The sequence below is a fragment of the Tamandua tetradactyla genome, chromosome 4 (genome assembly GCF_023851605.1).
Source record: "Tamandua tetradactyla isolate mTamTet1 chromosome 4, mTamTet1.pri, whole genome shotgun sequence".
Classification (NCBI taxonomy): domain Eukaryota; kingdom Metazoa; phylum Chordata; class Mammalia; order Pilosa; family Myrmecophagidae; genus Tamandua; species Tamandua tetradactyla.
Window position 1 is genome coordinate 38,703,548 of NC_135330.1, and position 18,939 is coordinate 38,722,486.

The 18,939-nt window shown below is 38.2% G+C and overlaps 1 protein-coding gene and 1 non-coding gene across 2 annotated transcripts in view; one reads left to right on the plus strand and one right to left on the minus strand.

Annotated features, from left to right (window-relative positions):
• The window catches only part of RGL1 (ral guanine nucleotide dissociation stimulator like 1), a 286,004-nt gene that overhangs the window by 135,676 nt on the left and 131,389 nt on the right, over positions 1-18,939 (plus strand). Inside the window, exon 2 of the mRNA XM_077157204.1 lies at positions 609-772. Coding sequence (XP_077013319.1) covers positions 641-772 — 132 coding nt within the window. The 5' untranslated portion in view covers positions 609-640. The remainder of the gene's footprint in view (positions 1-608; positions 773-18,939) is intronic.
• Positions 13,325-13,431, minus strand: LOC143681797 (U6 spliceosomal RNA). Its single transcript, XR_013174856.1, has one exon. It is a non-coding gene; the product is annotated as a U6 spliceosomal RNA (small nuclear RNA).

Below are 18,939 nucleotides of genomic sequence, written 5' to 3' on the forward strand. Positions count from 1 at the left end.
CCTTTTATTGCAGTTTAGAAATACAATTACTGCACCATTTAGCACACTATATTATGATATAATAGATTGTGATTACTTGTTTCTGATATTTTCTACCCTGAGCCCGTAAGCTTCCTGAGGTTAAGAACCATGCTACTGAATCATTGTGTTTGCCTAGCATGGAGGCTGGTATCTACAAGTTCTCAGTGTATGTTTGAAGAGTAAATGAATGAACATTTTCTGATCCCATACCCATTACTTCTTCCACATGCAACACATGGCATGGAAATATGAAAACGTACTTTGGGTTTCTGCCTTACGCCCATTCCATCTCTCCTCCTGAGGAACCCAGTTGAAGAGCAGATATCACAGGCACAGGATGCTTTTTGTTTTTCTTCAAATCTTAGGTTACTGCTGTCATTATTAAAATGTGTTCTAACCTCCAGAAATTTTCATTAGAATACCAGTAATGAATATTTAGAATGTAAGAAGTGACCATAAAATTTGATGCCTGCTGTGATACTGACTTGAGTGGTCTCTATCCACAAACCAAACATGATAATTTGCTTTCAAATCTCCTCTGTTATTTTAATGTTTTAACCTGGACTATACTTTATTCTTCCACACAGATCCGTAATGCCTCCTACCTGGCTTTTTCAAGATGGAGGGGAAAACTATGGGAGAAGCTACTCAAGTGGTGTCTAGATTCAAACTTTCTACCAAAGTAGAAAGCACTGGACACTGGCTGGTGGAAGATCATGCTCGAATATGGGAAGTTTTAAAGGCAGAGGAGGTAAGACAACTCTAAAAGACACAGTTGTTGTATAGATGGATTTGCTCATACTTGAGACTATAACCCTTAGTGTGGCCAGGACCAAAGGCTTTTCAGAAAGATCATGCTAAAAATACAGAGTCCCATAAATATCCTCCGATTTTAACATTTTTAATTTTGTATTGTCTATGTTTACAATTGATGAGAGATGTTGTTATAATTTTACCGTTAATTATAGTCCATAATTTGCCTCAAGATTCATTGTTTGTGTTGTTCAGTTCTATAGTTGTTGTTTTTTTAAAATTTTTATTCTAGCAACATATATACCCCCTAAAAATTTCCCCTTTAACCACATTCAGAATGTAATTCAGTGATGTTAATTGCATTCACAATATTGTGTTACCATCACCACTATGTATTACCAAAACTTTTCCATCACCCTAAACAGACACTCTGCACAATTAAGAATTAACTCCCCTTTCCCTATGCCCACCCCAGCTCCTGGTAACCTATATTTTAGTTTCTGGCTCTATGAATTAGCTTACTCCAATTATTTCATATGAGTGAGCTCATACAATGTTTTTCCTTTTGTGTCCTTATTTTACTCAACATGATGCTTTCAAGGTTCATCCATGCTATTGCATGTATCAGAATAAAGTTCCTTTTTATAGCTGAATAATATTTCATTGTATATATATACCACATTTTGTTTATCCTTTCATCAATTGATGGACACTTGGGTTGCTTCCATCTATTGGCAATTGTGAATAATGCTACTATGAATATCAGTGTGCAAATATCTGTTTTAGAGTCCCTGCTTTCATTTCTGTGGTGATACATACCTGGTAGTGGGATTATGGTCATACGGTAGTTCTATACTTAACTTTCTGAGGAACTGCCAAACTGTTTTCTACAGTGTTTTAGTTTGCTAAAGTTGCTGAAATGCAATATACCAGAAACAGAATGGCTTTTAAAAAGGGAATTTATAAAGTTGCAAGTTTATAGTTCTCAGGCCATGAAAACGTCCAAATTAAGGCACCAATAAGAAGTTACCATCACTCAAAAAAGGCTGATGATGTCTGGAGCACCTCTGTCAGCTGGGAAGTCAAGTGGCTTGTGTCTGTATTTTATAAAGGCTTTGTTAGTTCCTTCTTTTTGTTCACTTCAAGTTTAACTTGGTCTTCTTCTTCTAGATTTTCCAGTTGTGAGGTCAGGTCTCTGATTTGAAGTCTTTTTTCTTGTTAATATAAGCTGTTAGAGCTATAAATTTTTCTCTCAGCATTGCCTTTGCTGCATCCTATAAATCTTGATATGTTGTACTTTCATTTTCATTCACCTCAAGATATTTTCTAATTTCCCTTGTAATTTCTTATTTGATCCTTCGGTTGTTTAAGAGTGCATTGTTTAATTTTCACACATTTGTGAATTTTCCAGTCCTCCCTCTGTATTGATTACTAGCTTCATTCTCTTGTGGCCAGAGAATATACTTTTGTATTGACTTCTTCAAATTTACTGAGGCTTGTTTTGTGACCTAACATATGATCTATCCTAGAGAATGATCCATATGCAGTAGAGAAAAATATGCATTCTGCTGCTTTTGGGTGGAGTGTTCTATAAATATCTGTTAGGGCCACTTGGTTGAGAGTTTCATTCAAGTCTTCTATTTCCTTATTGATCTACTGACTAGATGTTCTATGCATTTTTAAAAAGCTGTATATTAATGTCTCCTGCTATTAATGTAGAATTGTCTATTTCTTCCTTCATATCTGTCAATAGTTGCTTCATATGTTTTGGCTCTCTGCCATTAGGTACATATATTTTTATAAATTTTATGTCTTCTTTTTGAATTGACCTCTTTAGCAATATACAGTGATCTTCTTTGTCACTCATAACTATTTTTGAATTAAAGTCTATTTTATCTGACCTTAGTTTGGCTACTAATGGCTACTATTTGCATGGTATATCTTTCTTTTCAATTTCAGACTTTCTGTGTCTTGAATGTAAGGTGAGTCTCTTGTAAACAGCATTTATTTAGATAATGCTTTTTTAAAAATCCATTCTGCCAAATTCTGCATTTTGCCTGGAGAATTTAATCCATTTACACTTAAAGTAACTACCAATAATGTGTGACTGTCTTATGCCATTGTGCCATTTGGCCTTTGTAAGTCTTATACTTTTTTGCCCTTCAATTCTTCTCTTGTTTATTTCATATTTATTTGTTTTTTTATCATACCATTTTGAGTCTCTTCTTACTTTTTTCTGTATATATTTTCCATTGATATTCTTTGTGGTTAGCATGGGTCTAAATTTAACATTCTCAATCTATAACAATCACATTTGATTTGATACCAACTTGACTTCAGTAGTTATATTGAAGTAATGATACATTATATTGATTTATCATTAATATATATGCATTTGTATTACTCAATATGTAGGAGGATAAAAGGGGAGTTATATATCAAAAATTTAATACAATAATGCTGGCATTTATAGTTCTCCATAAATTTACCTTTACTGGAGGTCCTTATATCTTTCTTTTGCTTCTAGCCACTGTCTAGTGTCCTTTTCTTTCAGTCTGAGGAACTCCCTTTAGCATTGCCTGTAGGCCAGGCCTAATGTAGAAAACTTCTTCAGCTTCTGTTTATCTGAGAATGTCTTAATCTCTCCCTCAGTTTTAAAAGACGGTCTTGTTGAATATAAAATTCTTGATTGGAAATTGTTTTCTCTCAGCACTTTAAGTATTTCATCCCACTGCCTACTTGCCTCCTTGTTTTCTGATAAGAAATCAGCACTTAAGCTTATTGAGGCTCTTTTATATATGATGCATTGCTTTTCTCTTGCAGCTTTCAGAACTCTTTCCTTGTCTTTTGTATTTGATGGATTGACTGCTATGAGACTTGGCTTATTTCTCTTCAAGTTTATCCTGTCTGGTGTTAGTTGGGCTTCTTGGTTGTGCATATTTATAGTTTTTGCTTAATTTGGGTAGTTTTCTGTCATTATTTCCTTGAAGATTCCTTCTGTCCTTCTTGTCTCTCTTCTTCTTCTGGGACTCTCATCATGCATATATTGGTGCAGTTGATGGTCCCTTAGGCTATTTTTGCTTTTTCAAATTCTTTTTACTTTCTGCTTCTCAACCTGACTCATTTCGATTGTCTTGTCTTTGAGTTCACTGATTCTTCTACCAGCACTAATCTGCTGTTGAAATCCTCTAGGGAATTCTTCATTTAAGTTATTGTGGTCTTCAATTCCAGTGGGTATGGTTGGTCCTCTTAAAAAATTTCTATCTTTTTACTGAGATTCTTACATTGCTTATTCATTGTTTTCCTGATGTCTTTCAGTTCTTCTATTTTCCTTCATCTCCTTGTGCAAATTGAGAATCATTTTTAAAAATTCTTTGTCCAGTATATCCACAGTCTGGCTTTCTTTGTTGATGTTTTCTAGATTTTTGTCCTCTTCCTTTGAATGGGCCATCTTTTCCTGTTTCTTTGTCTTATAATCTTTTTTTTGCATGCTGTTCATTTTAATATTTTTAAGTATTAACTCTGGGATTTATTCCCTAAATTGTCTGTTTCTTAAGTTTGTACCCAATTATTATTAAGACAGAGATATCCTTGGGTTTCATGAGTCAACAAAACCAAACAAACCAATGCAAAAAACATCTTTCATAGTCATGGCAAATTGGCTTGTATTGGCTGTTGCTGTTCTTCAGAGTTCAGCCCTTCTATATCAAGAAGGTCAGCCTGAAGTGAATGCAAAGTGCAGGGTCCTTCCTGTCTTTTAGTCTGTGTCCTGTTCTGGGCTTGTGCTTGCTAGTGGCTTTAGGAGTTCACTGGTTTACAGGAATATGAACCTCTCATCTGAAGCTGGACAGCCCTGGGAGTTCTCTGAGAAACTGAGATGTCAACCAAGGGCTGGTGCTGTGAGAGTTCTTGACTCAATCGCAGGAAGGAATTCAAGGACCATTCAGTGTGGACAGCCAAATAGTTTAATAGGCTCGCTGCAGGAGACCCCTGGGATTTCTTGGTTGCATGCTGCAGAGCCCTAGAAGATCTAGGCTATATGCTGCAGAGTTCCAGGAATTCTTTGCTAGATGCCACAGATCCCTGGGAATTCTCAGCTGGATGCTGGAGAGGCTGGGGAATTCTTTGCTGGATACCAGAGGGCCATGGGAATTTTTGGTGAAGTTGTGACTTCAGCCAAAGGAGCTGACACCATGAAGGTTCTTGACTCAGCTGCAGGAAAGAATTCAAGGACTATCAGTGTGTACAGCCAACGAATCCAAAGCCTAGTCAGTGTGTACAGCTCAAAACTTTGATGCATAACAAAAGTACACACTTGAGGAAAGATAAGCTCAGGTATTCTCCAAAGGAGGAGAAGCTGTCTGACATCGGAATCTTTGCATTATTAAGACTTAGAGAGGCCCTTCCCCCTGGCTATGTTAATAAGGGATTGATGAGCTGCAGTTTTCACTGATTCTTTTTGGTGCCTACCTGAGCAAGGGCTAAGTGTGTGGGGGCTGGCTAGGGGTGTGTGTGTGTGTGTGTGTGTGTGTGTGTGTGTGTGTGTGTATGCCAAAAGGATCTTTTTGTTAAGGTCACTTCCCTATCTTTCCTCTTCTGTCCAACCTGCCTCACCTCAACTCCTTATGAAATAGAAGTTCTTCCTCTCATTTGTGCTCAGTTGTGCAACTTAAAGCTGGTAAGGCTTTTTCCAGATTGTTTAAATTAATTGTTTTAAGTGTCCCAAGCTAAATTGGGGAGGGGGTGGGCTAACCTAAGAGGAATTTTGGAAGTTAGTCTTTCCCAACCAAAACAAGGCTAGGGACTCACAATGGAAGCACAGGCCAGCTCCACACTGTGTGACAGAGAGGGTGAGGAATGAGCCATCAAGAGTGCCGGAAGCTTCTCCTATGTTTTTGAAGCTCTGTTTTCTGATGGGCCACTTTCTCAGTTAATGCAGCCATTTAACTGTTTTTTATAGTTTTAAGGAAGGGTATTGTTTTTAAGACTTCTCTGCCACTCTGCCTGAGATGGGTTAGAACAATTGCCTCACTTAGAGCTGGGATCCTTTCTAAAGTAGCTGATCAAAGGCAGTGAGCAATGACCAGACTGCATGCCCCCGGATCTAGAGAAATTAAATCCTTATATTCCACACTGGCAGCAGCAAGCTGCCCCAGCAGCTGAGGAAGATGATTCCACTGCTGCCTGCTTTGAGACTGGGGATGGGGAATGGAGCTATTGCACAGTGAATGAAATTCACTGGTATTTACCTTACCAGCCTCTTCTTCCAGCTCTTCCTTGACCCTGCACAGAGTTCTGCTAGACTCTGCCACGTTGCTGGACATAGGTTGAAATATATGCCTGATAACTGAGTGAACAATCATATTCATGATTTCATGGTAATATGTTATTTCTCTAAATTGTAACATCAATCAAAATGTTTCCATTTCTGGGTTCAAAGGTGATTCATTTGATTCACTATTGGTCAGCACTGAGTGATGGTGATTTCTTTTTAGTAGTACTGATTTGCCTTGCATTTGAGTCACCTGTTGCAAACCGGAACTATCTATATTCAAGGCTATATACCAAACACAGATAAGCAATATTTTCTGTGGCTATGGAACAGAGATGTTCTCTCTGTAAAATTTAACTAGTGAATGCCTGTATGGAGACTGGACATATGACTTTTTCCTTCTCTATCCAGCTCAGAAATGGGCCCCACATTGTAACATCACATTCTTGGAGGAGGAAATAGTAATGTGTTCATCACGCATGCTTTGGAGATGAAGTCATACTAAGCTGAGGGACAGGAAAGGGAGTTTTTTTTTTTAAAGAGACTGGATGACAATTTGGACAAGCAGTGGGAGTGTATTATGTTAAAATCTGAAAAGCCAGCTCTTGGCTGAACTTAACTTTAAGGCTGTGATTTGATGACAGAGGTAGGGTTTTTATTTATGATTCTGAATAAATTTCTTTTAATATCTGCCACAGTTTTTAAATATGAGGTAAAGGGATAAAAATGTACTGACTAGGAAGTTATTAATATATAAAAATGCATTGAAGCATGGGTCTCTGAGATGAGTAATGTAGATTGTTACAACTGAATGATATACAATTGGGGTCTGTAAGGAAGGGAAAAGTATCATCTATTGAGCTCTTACTTTGTTCCAGAACTATACTTGGCACTTCCATTATCATCATTCTATTTACTTCTCACAGCCATAGGTACATTTTTATTTTACTCATAAAGACATTAAACCTCAGAGGTTAAGCACACACACAAAGATACATAGCTGGTTAGTGGCAGGGGAAGATTCAAACTCAAGTTTATCTCTCTTCAAATTGTATACTCTTATTTTCTCATGAAGCTGTCTTGCAAGATTGTTTAAATCAATCTGATTCTACATTTGGCTTTTCTGCTCAGATTTCAACCAATTCTGCTCAGAGCAGCAACCTCAGTTCAATGACCAATTCAATGACCAACCTCAGTTCAAGGTACCAATTCTGCTTTCCTAAAGCTTGGCCCTAGGATACTCGGAGTGAAAAAACTCCTGTGTGCCCATTGAATCATAACCTTCTTCCAATTTCTGTGACTGGGTCCATCTCAGTTCCTCCATATAGTACCGCAGTATCTCATGGAGACTGCACCCCTGACTTTAACTCCATCCCAGTTAAATAGAGCTCTAAAACTCTACTAAATTGTTTCTAACTCTCTGTTTTGCATGACTGAGCTCTGCTCTACATACCCAAAGCTATTGGAGCCTAATTGTGAACAGTGTGATTGAGTTGAAACACTGTTCACTTTTAACCATCTGCTGTCACCACTCCACAAAGCTATTTTCAGGGCAGTCTCTGTAGTGCCAATATACCCACTTATGTCTTCTTATTCTTATCCATTGCTTCTACTGGATCCCCAGGTTGCCTTGTTTAATACCATTTGAGTTACTGCATGGCACTTTCACTAAGTTTCGTAATCTAAAAGGGGTTGCTCAGGATCTCACAGCTTTTGTTCTGATTAAATTTCAGTGCTGATATTTGAAAGTACTTGAATATCACCTCCTAAAGGAAGATGTTCTTGGTTGGTAGTCCTCCTGTGTGGTCCCATAGCACATCTGCTTATTTCCTTCACAGGACTCATCACATGAATGATACCTGTATGTTTATGTATTCCTGTCTCCTCCCCCCAAGGGTAAGGCCTCTGTCTTATTCATCTGTATATGTCAAGTGTTATTCACAGTATCTGGCATATAGAAGGTACTTAATAAATATTTATTGAATAGAGATTGTATACTATATGTACTAAGAGGGAGGACTCTAGCTGTGTGATCTCAGAAGATACCTTAATTTTTCTGTGCTTCAGTTTCCTCATCTGTGAAATGGGTATATGTGAAATGGGTATATGTACTAATAGGGAATGAAACAGGAGGTGGAAGAGTAGAAAATGTTATACCATCTTGCCCCACCAGTTGTTTAAGAGTTACTTTTCATGATGCAGCCTGAATTCAAGATTTCTCACACATTCTGGAAGTCCCTAAACTCTAGAATGTTTTCTCTGTTTTTAAATGCTTTTGGAATTTGAACTGGCAGACACAGTTGCCTGATTCTACTGAAACTATCCTCACTAAGATTTATGCAGGGTGATCTTTCAGGAAGGAAGACAACTGGCCCCAACTAAATAGGGTTGTATTGCCATGTACCAGTTATTTTGGGGGACCCAAAGGTGAGCTGTACTCCCTCCCTCACCTGTATATGTGTGTGTGTGTGTATGGGGGCAGCACTTCAGTTAGCAGTGAGGGCTCAGGACAATGTTCACGAACCAGAGTTAACAGGCTGGTTTATAAACTTTGTTTTATACTGATTGCTGTTTCAGTTTGCTCAGATGACAGTTATTTTGAATGGGAAAAAGCTAAAAAAGATAGAGTAAGACAGGATTGCTATGTAGGGAGCTTTTTCCAGTAAAAAGCTCTCAGAGATTTGCAGCCAATTTAGCCTGTTCTGTTTGGCTCCCAGTCCTGGAATGAACTTTGCCTTTACTAAACTAGATATGAACATTTCTTTGCCTTTTTTATAGAGAGAAAAGGAGAAACCCCAGTTAAATTTTATTTAAAAAAAAAAAAAGGAAAAAGAACAGATTCTTGAAAGCCTGGGAATCATTCATTCATGGGGAGTTGCATTAAGTTATAGTCTTATGTCTCCAAGAAGAAATAGTTCTGATTCAGCCCACTGCTCCCCAAAATGTGTTCATCATGAATCTCAGAGTATCTTTTCATACTCTCCATCAGGAGATGCTTGGCAACAGGCAATGAAGAGGCAAAGGTTAGGGGAGAAGAGCTTAAAAATGAAAACGGATGCCCTAAAGGGAAAGGAAGTACCTTCTGTCTTTTAGACTAACCCCTCCTTTGAGGAGGTGAATTGAGGGAAAAATAATACTGTTTAAATCTGTCTTTGGCTTACAAATGTAGGGTGTTTGCGAGTTGTTGAACTCCTCTCCATGACAGTGACTAGCTTGTTCAAAGACCTGTCCTTTCTCAGGGTCTTTGAAGAGGCAATAATTGAAAACCTTCACTAGAAAAGAAACTCTTCCCCTATGACCTGGCAGCTGAGAAATATCTGGTTTACTTGGTGAGGAACCCTGGCCTAGAAATCTAGGAATATTTGTGAAAGTTTCCTAAGAAAGAAAATTTCAGAAAGAGAAGAGGGAAATGTGGCTGATAGAAAGGGTTAAATTCTTTAAAAAATTGCACTCTGATATTCCTAGACTTTGCACAAGCTGTGGTCAGTGTTTAGAACACTGTTCCCTCCCCTTTCCTACCTCATTCCTACTCATCCTTCAGACCCTGGAAAATTTTCCTAGTCTTTGCAAACCATGTTGTGTGCTCTTGTCATTTTTTTTCCTTGCCTTTTTTTTTAGTAGCCTATGCTTCCTTCACGTACATTTATCACATTGTATAGCAATCACTTGTTCTATTTTCTTCTCCAGTAGCTTATAAACTCCTAACATGAGAATCTGTGTCTTACTCAAAAAAAGTTACCACTGCAATGTTGGCATGTTTGTGGAAGGAAGAAAGGAAGGAAGGGAGGAAAGGAGAAAGGGACAAAGGAAAAGACAGATAAATATCTTGGCTTGTTGATACTTCACCAGAGAGGAGCACCCAAGTGACAGGATTTCTGGGGATTAGTGGAGTTTTCTGACATTATAAAAAGGCAGGCCCAAGGCTCAGAACCATATGTTTTATTCGGAGCTTGTCCCTACCAATAATAGGAACCATTACAATTTTACTGATTTCTGAGAAATCAACAACATATGTGTATAGTAAAAACAGTGACAACAAAAGCAAATAGCCTGATGGAAAGAGTAAGCAAACTCGCCTCTCCACTCTTTCTCCACCCTTATAGCCAGGGCATGCTTACAAAGGAAGTAGTTGTGGCCTTAAAATAGTCATTTTTAGTGGGATGAATGTAATGTGAAAACAAATCTGAATTGTTTCAAAGTCAATATGTTAAGGAAGCTAAAAATGGCATACAAAGACTTGAAACATTGTAATAGAAGACTCAAGATGGAAGAAGTTATTTTTGAGGACTAGTTGAGGGTGGTAGAAATTTGGGGAAGCCTAAAGAACCAGGATTTAAAATGGAGACAAGAAACACTATAACTTACTAAGAGAAGTAAAAACTGCTGACAATACTGTCGCAAAGAGATTGATTTCCAAATACTCAAGACTTGCTGGAAGTGCACCAAGCCCCTTGATACGAAATACACATACAAGACGGACTAGTAATCCCTTCACAGACTGGAAATAAGGTGCTCTTCATTTCTGAAGGAGAGACCACAAGGTGCAGAGGCTGAACTGTACCAGATCTGAACTATTGAGCCAGGGAGATCCCGACCACTAGACTACCATAAAGATTGGAACTAGAAAGATTTATGGGGAAAAGAGCCCAATTATTCAGCGCTAGGTTTCCTTTATTTTCAAATTGTTGAAACAAAAATATGTCACACTGAGGAAATCATGTGGGACAGCCACTTTTTCAATGTGACTCTTAAATATCTCATTTCCTTCTAACATCTACAACCTCAACATTGTAGAACCAGGAGAAATATTCCAAAATGTGGCTTGTTATTTGTCTTCCTTAATAGGGGGCCATTCAGCTTTTGAATGCTATTTTCTTAATTTACCTTGATGGTTGCATGTTTCTTTTGTAGTACAGAAACTTTCATGGCATTGTATCACCACTTAAATTCTTATTTTCCAGCCAAATTAACCAGAAGGCTCACTAATGCAGTGGCTTGGTTAATTTAAATTTCTGTACATTTATAAGATAGCAGTGCATGGCCCACAGTAGGGGCAGGACTCCGGAAGTCAGGTGTCCGGAAGTGGTGGTTCTCTGGAAGTCAGGTGTCCGGAAGGGGCGGTTCTCCAGAAGTCAGGTGTCCGGAAGGGGCGGTTCCAGAAGCCGTGTTTGGAGGGGCGACGCAGCCTCTGCGGCTCCAGTTGCAGTACCCTTCCCGGTTCCCTGAAAGCACGTTCTCTGGCTCACAAAGTGCAGGTTCCTTTTAGACCTGGATTGAATTTGAAGATTTAGGTAAAAAAGGGAAAAATTCCATGGATTTTGGATTCAGACTCAATTTGGTTTGAACATAGTTCTGATACTTAACTGGCTGTTATTACCTTAGGCAGGAATTAACCTTCTGTTCTAGTTTGCTTGCTGTTGGAATGCAGTATACCAGAAACGGAATTTTTAAAAGGGGGAATTTAATAAGTTACAAGGTTATAGTTCTAAGGCCGTGAAAAATCTCTAAACTAAAGCAAGTCTATAAAAATGTCCAAATTAAGGCACCATCAAGAGGTTACCTTCACATAAGAAAAGCTGATGATGTTCAGGGTTTCTCTCTCAACTGGAAAGGCACTTGGCAAACAAGGCCATATCTGCTAGCTTTCTCTCCAGGAATCTTCTTTCATGAAGCTCCACCAGGGGCGTTTTTCCTCCTTCATCTCCAAAGCTCTCTGACTGTGTTGGCTCTCATGGTTCTCGTGACTGTGCTCTGTTGCTCTCCCATTGTGTCTAAGAGGGCCTCTCTCCAAAATGCTTCCTCACCCAAAGGACTCCAGTAGACTAATCAAAACCCACTCGGAGTCCCATCTCCCTCTAATCCAAGGTTAATACCCACAATTGGGAGAATCACATCTCCATGGAGATAACCTAATCAAGTTTCCCACATACAGTACTGAATAGGGTTTGAAAGAAATGGTTGCTCCACTAGATTGGATTAGGATTAAGGCATGGCTTTTCTAGGCTGCATAAATCCTTTCAAACCAGCACAGCCTCTAAGTACCAGTTTCTTCCAGTATAAAATGTAGATAATAATACCCTTGTGGAGAAGCTCAATATGCAATGCATATAAAGCATCTAGCACAATGACTGGCATATAGTACATAATAATATTATTTCCGTTTTTCTCCACTCTAGTTAACTGAGGATGGATCATAAAACCATTTGAGATTTGGTCCTTTGAAAATAGTTTTAAATATGAAAAACTATTGACAGTTATCAATTCCAGGTGATGGTAATATCAGCATTATATGTGTGTGTGTGTGTATATATATATATACTTTTCTGTTTTTACAATTCTTAAAATTTAGCATGTAAAAACAAAATGACAGATATCATAAAGAAATGTCTAAAATAAATTTTTGCTTAGTAAATATACATTGGTGAATTCAATAATTAACCAAACAATATAAATGCTTTTTTTTTTTTTTAAAAAAGGCATCATACATGTGATCAGGGCAATAAAAAGTAAATACAAGGTTGTAAGGGAGCACACATGAAGCACATTTTACCTGGGTTGAGAGGTCATGGAGAGCTAAGTGTAATTAATGATGTGTAAGTGAAAGTGATGTGTAAACTGGAACCTGGAGCATGAACAGGAGTGAACCAAGCCAAGGGATGGGAGATGGGAGGGTGTCCCATACAAAGGGAAAAATATGTGCAAAGGCCCAGAGGAGAGAGGGAATGGGAGATGAGCAGTAGTTCAGTGGAAGATAGGTTTTAAGGTAGGAGGCAGGTGGAGAGATGAGGCTTGAAAGGAGGGCAGGAGTCAGATCTTGAGGGACTATGTAAATGTCGTCCTTGCCATCCTTGGTGAAATCTCCATTTTTGTACTAATCTTGTTGATGCTTAGGAATAGAAAACTCAGGCCTTGGGGTCTGAAGAAATGCTGTTTTGTGTGAGGGGTGGGGTGAGGGGTTGGAATCATGTCACTGCTACTTTAATGGATAGAAACTTAATTTAACTACTTCATGTGAATAAAATGAGCATAGAACTTCCATCTCCTCTACATTTTCAAGCTAAGAACTTTCCTCAGTGGATTGAAGCTGTTCCAAGCCAAAGTGCATTAGCTCTGTGTGTCATCATACAGAAAATATTAGCAGTGTTTTTTAAAATGTCCTCTTGGGCTTACAGAGAAACAGACCTGAAGTTTGGGAACATAACTTGTAAGTAGATGAGCTTCATAATAGAAAGTTGACTTTATCATATTTTTCTGAGACGGTTGATGTCCTTTTTTTATTTAAATATGGAACGCTTCACTAATTTGCTTGTCATCCTTGCGCAGGGGCCATGCTAATCTTCTCTGTACTGTTCCAATTTTTGTATATGTGCCGCCAAAGCGAGCACTGTTGATGTCCTTTTTCAGCAGAGGATCACATTTGTGTTTCTGATCTTGAAGTTAGCCAGGGTTTTTGAAACTTAAAAATAATTTTCGGGGTGGGCCATGGTGGCTCAACAGGCAGAGTTCTTGCCTGCCATACCTGAGACCCAAGTTCAATTCCTGGTGCTTGCCCATGGGGGGAAGAATTTGCAACCTGGAAGATTTTTCTTTTAACAAAACCAATAGCATTTGTCCATTATCCCGTGTAGCTTGGATGACTAGATATCAGTTTGGAGAATCTGAAACATAGTCTTACAATGGCAGAGAGGAAGAAGTATGATTACATTCTAACAACCGTCATTCAGAATGTTTGATCACATTCAAACACAGGAAAATTACACATGGTTTCATAATGGAAAATAAATGGGTCAGGCAATTTAGTATACACAAACCATCTGGTGACCTTGCCTGTGACTCCTTATGGAGGGTCTTGATAGGACAACCCATGATCTGCAATTATGATTTGTCCAAAGTGGCAGAATAACATTATTCTACTCTAATTCCCAACTGTTGTCCCTGGACTTGATTTATAACAGTTATACAAGATTCTCTAGACTTTACAAACACTAATAACATGAGAAGGTTCCTTGATGCTCTCTTTTAATTTGGGAATATAGGTTTTATTGCTATCTGAGTTCTCATGATAACAGTTTCCTTTCCTCTATTCCCCACTTTGGTCTGCCTTTCCCCCTAATTAATATTGAGAAAATTGACGTTTCATTTGGAAGTAAGATGTTTGAAGTGGGCCGATCATCTTTACAGTTTGTTTTATGTTCCCAATAAAAATCTCTAAGATACAACTCTAGGTAGTGTCTTTCTTTTCTCCAGTTGTATTTTTTTTCCTTATATAATGTGACCAGTACTTCAAAGCAAGATATGTTTATTCTTGGTTCAATTTTTACACCTCCAAGTTGTGATTTTTAGATGTATATGTGGAATCTTGTTCTCAGAGGAATATCTAAGGAGACCTGTTATAAGTATGGGTTAACCACCCTAAGGCACAGCTGGTACAAATCAGCATGATGCAGCAACAGCTCAGGATTATTGGCAGAGCCTGTGTTTAGAATTATATAATAAGAAAGAAAAGGGGCTCTGTACTATAAGATAGAGAAGAAGGGAGAAACTAGGGAGAGAGAAGGGAGGATATTAAAGATAAATAGGAGATAAAGATTTAAAAAGAGTTGGGGTTTTCCTAGTGACCTTATGAACAAGTTGTAAGAAGAAAACTATATAATGTGTACACTTTTATTAAGTTTAGTGAAATGATGTTTATATATAATCCTTCACTGTTTGGAGGGATATGGGTGAGACCTTATTTTATATAATATATTCCTGACCCTTTATGGAGGTAAACACAGAAGCTGTAGGGTGGCTTGGTAGCCCATGGAGAACTATTTTTCTATGAATAGGTTTATGAAAGATGTTGGAAAGAATGGAAACTCTAGGATGAAAAGTGGATATGAATTCCAGTCACCCCAGATAGATTTTTTTGTTTTCAGTCTGATTTGATATACAGCATCCATCCGTGATACAACCACATGTCTCAGGTTTTGGATCCAGATATACATGGTCAGCATGGGTTCTCTTGAGTATGAATTTCCCAGACCATTACCAAAATAGGCCCAGCTCCAAAGAATACTGGTATCTTTACCTTAGGCCTGGCTTCAGTGCTTCATTGAAAGTGAATGAGCAGTGATAGGTGAAGCAGTTTCTGAAAGGATTGTATACCTGGTACTGTTGGATATGTGGTCCTCCCTTAGGCTCTTCTCAATCTGTCAGGGGACACCTATAGGAGACTGGAGGAACAGGGAAGGTGAGACTTCTTCTGTCCCAGAGGACAGGTTCATAACAGTTGGGAGGGAAGCAGTATAGCTGCCCATTTCTTTGGATCAAGGATTAAAAATAGTGTTTGCTTGTTACCACTTATCTTGAGATTAGGGAGCTTACAGGTATAGATGTGCTCAGATTTTAAGGATGTGAGGTGGCCCTCAAAGTCAGTTCTAGGTCAGAGAGAGTGAGTGAGAAACCCCCAAGGTTAGTTCTAGGTATTTATATGTGCTTCAGATATTGGTGAATATGGTATTTCAGATCTTGTTTGTGGATTTTGTTAGAAACTTCAAAAACAAGATATCAGAAGTATGAGGAATGACAGTAAATATGTATCTTTTTATGAATGGTGAGAAGGCATCAATGTTGGTTTTGTAAACCAATTGAAAAAAGAAGATAGTCCATGCATAAGGTATAGGTGAAGAGCATATTTGTGAAGGAAGAACTGGGACATTTCAAGGAACAATCAATTTATAAAAGAGAAAATTGGTATCTAACTAGCATGGGAAATACTCAGATCAAACAGTGCCTAAAATTTTGATTCACTTTAATTTTTATATGAAATATTTAACAAAACGTAGAGGATATAGAAGCTGATAGAATTCATCTTGATTCCAGCGTCTTCTTGAGGGAGTACCTGCAAACATGTACTCATGTTTCAGAACATTTTTAATGTGCTGAATGAAATAATTTTCTTCAAAGAATTATTTCAGTGAGAATAAAAAATTTATTACAGATTCATAATATAGTAAGAAGAAATGGGCTCTCCCTGAATAGATAGCTGTTTATTTTCTATCTTGGGCAACCAGTCTAGCATTTGTGCAGATCTTTGAGATCTGCTTGGAACCATTATTCTTGATTCCTGTGGAGCAAATACCAGGTGCTGTAATTTTAATGCTTCTAATATGCTTTGTGTCATTTTTTTCCAGAAGTATGATAAACTTGAACTAATCCATCTGTTCTACTTTAAAGTAGTCCTTTTGCCATCAGGGGTATCCATTTTTGAAACAGCTGTTTGGTTTGAGGGATACAGGGTGTGGCCATGGAACAGATCAATGCTAATTGGTCCTCAGAGTAAACAAGCTCACGACCTAGGTCTCATTAATTCTACACTATAACCAGCTGAAGTAACCTGTCCTGGGAGAACGTCCACTTCCCTGAAGAAGCTCCATCATTTAGAAATGATCTAACAAAGCTTATAATTTTATTGACTCATCTCTTCTGCCCCAGTGATGAGTGATTGGATGGTGAATAAGAGAAGATTCTGTGCTAACCTTGGGATTGTTTATCATGGGATCAGCATCACGTAGAAAAAATGTTAAACTCATTCTTATTTGATAGGATTCATATCCAGGCCAATGCCAGAGGATATTTTACTCATACCCTTGGTCCCTAGTGAAGGACTTCGAGGTAGGCTTTGACCAATAGAAAGCCTCCATGTGTTATCACGGCCAAAAGTTGTGTGAAAGGTGAGGTTTTCAATGCAGTGGACTCTGTCTCAGTCTTGCCTCACCTCCTCACACTTTCTGAATAAACAATCACATGTGCCTTTCTACTAGCCACAGAAACCCTGACTGTGAAATGGATTAACAAAACTGAAGTTCAAGAGTATACCCAGAAGCAAAGAGATTTTTTTTCTTTTTCCCCAGGTCCAAGAAAACAAAGGGGTCATACTTTTCAGTGGAAATGGAGCCACCAGCAGCTCTTGAAGGCCCCTTCTCTGCTGCTGGTTTATATTCTTCACACTTCAAGACCTATTGCTAAATAGGTTTGTCAGCATGTTCTCGAGGACCTCTTTTCTAGGCTTTCAGTTGGCCAGCACGGTGGGGAGGGGATAAGAAGTACAGGCATACTTCAGCAATATTGCAGGTTCAGTTCCAGACCACTGCAATAAAACAAATATTGCAGTAAAGTGAGTCACGAATTTTTAAATTTCCCAGTGCATATAAAAGTTATGTTTACACTATGCTATAGTTTTAGCATGCAAGAGCTCTATATCTAAAAAACAACAATGTACATACCTTAATTAAAAAATAGTTTATTGCTAAAAAATGCTAACCATTTTCTGAGTCTTCAGTAAGTTATAATCTTTTTGCTGATGGAGGATATTGCCTCGATGTTGATGGCTGCTGACTGATCAGGGTGGTGCTTGCTGAAGGTTGGGGTGGCTGTGGCAATTTCTTAAAATAAGACAGCCATGAAGTTTGCTGCATTGATTGCTCTTCCTTTCATGAAAGATTTCTCTATAGCATGTGATGCTGTTTGGATAGCATTTTACTCACAGTTAAATGTGAGTAAATTACTCACTTTAAAAATTGGAGTCAGTCCTTTCAACCTTGCCATTGCTATATCAACTAAGTTGATGTAATATTCTAAATCCTTTGTTGTCATTTCAACAATGCTAACAGCATATGCACTAAGAATAGATTCCATCTCAAAAAGCCACTTTGTTTGTTCATCCATAAGATCAATAAAACCACTTTGTTTGCTCATCCATTAAAGTTTTATCATGATATTGCAGCAATTCAGTCACATCTTCAGGCTCCACTTCTAATTTGGCTCTTTTGCTATTTCCACCACATCTGCAGTTATTTCTTCTACTGAAGTCGTGAACCCTTCAATGTCATTCATCATAGTTGGAATCAACTTCTTCCAAATTCCTGTTAATGTTGACCTCTTTCCATGAATCATGAAAACTTCTTCCAAACTCCTGTTAATGTTGACCTTTTTCTATGAATCATTAGATGTTCCTAATGGCATCTAGAATAGTGAATTCTTTCCAGAGGGTTTTCAATGGACTTTGCCCAGATCTCTCAGAGCTATCATAATCTATGGCAGCTATAGTCTTACGAATTTGATTCTTAAATAATAAAACTCAAAATTGAAATTATTCCTTGATCCATGGGCTGCAGAATGGATGTTGTATAAGCAAGCATGAACACAGCATTCATTTCATTGTCCATCTCCATCAGGGCTCTTGAGTGACCAGATACATTGTCAATCAACAATGATCTTCTGAAAGGAATTTTTTCCCTAGCAAACCATGTTGTAAACAGATGTGCTGTCACCTAGGCTTTGTTGTTCTACCTATTGAGCATAGGCAGAGTAGATTTAGCATAATTCTTCAGTGCCCTTGGATTTTCAAAATGGTAAGCAAGCATTCGCTTCAATTTAAAGTCATCAGTTGCATTAGCCTCTAACGAGAGAGTCAGCCTGAAGATTTGAAGCCAGGCATTAACTTCTCCATAACTGTGAAAGTCTTAGATGGCATTTTCTTCCAGTAGAAGGCTGTTTAATCTACATTGAAAATCTCTTGTTTAATGTCTCAGTGATCTTCTGGGTAATTTGCTGTAGCTTATACCTCAGCCCTTGGCACCTCACTTAACAATTTTGTGTTATGGAGATGGCTCTTTTCCTAAACCTCATGAACCAACCTCTGCTAGCCACAAATTTTTCTTCTGCAGCTTCTTCATCTCTTTCAGTTCTCATAGAATTGAAGAGTGTTAGGGCCTTGCTCTGGATTAGGCTTTGGCTTAAGGGAATGTTGTGACTGGTTAGATCTTCTGCTAAAACCACTAAACCTTTCTCCATATCAGCAATAAGACTGTTTAGCTTTCTTATTACTAGTGTGTTCACTGGAGCGGCAC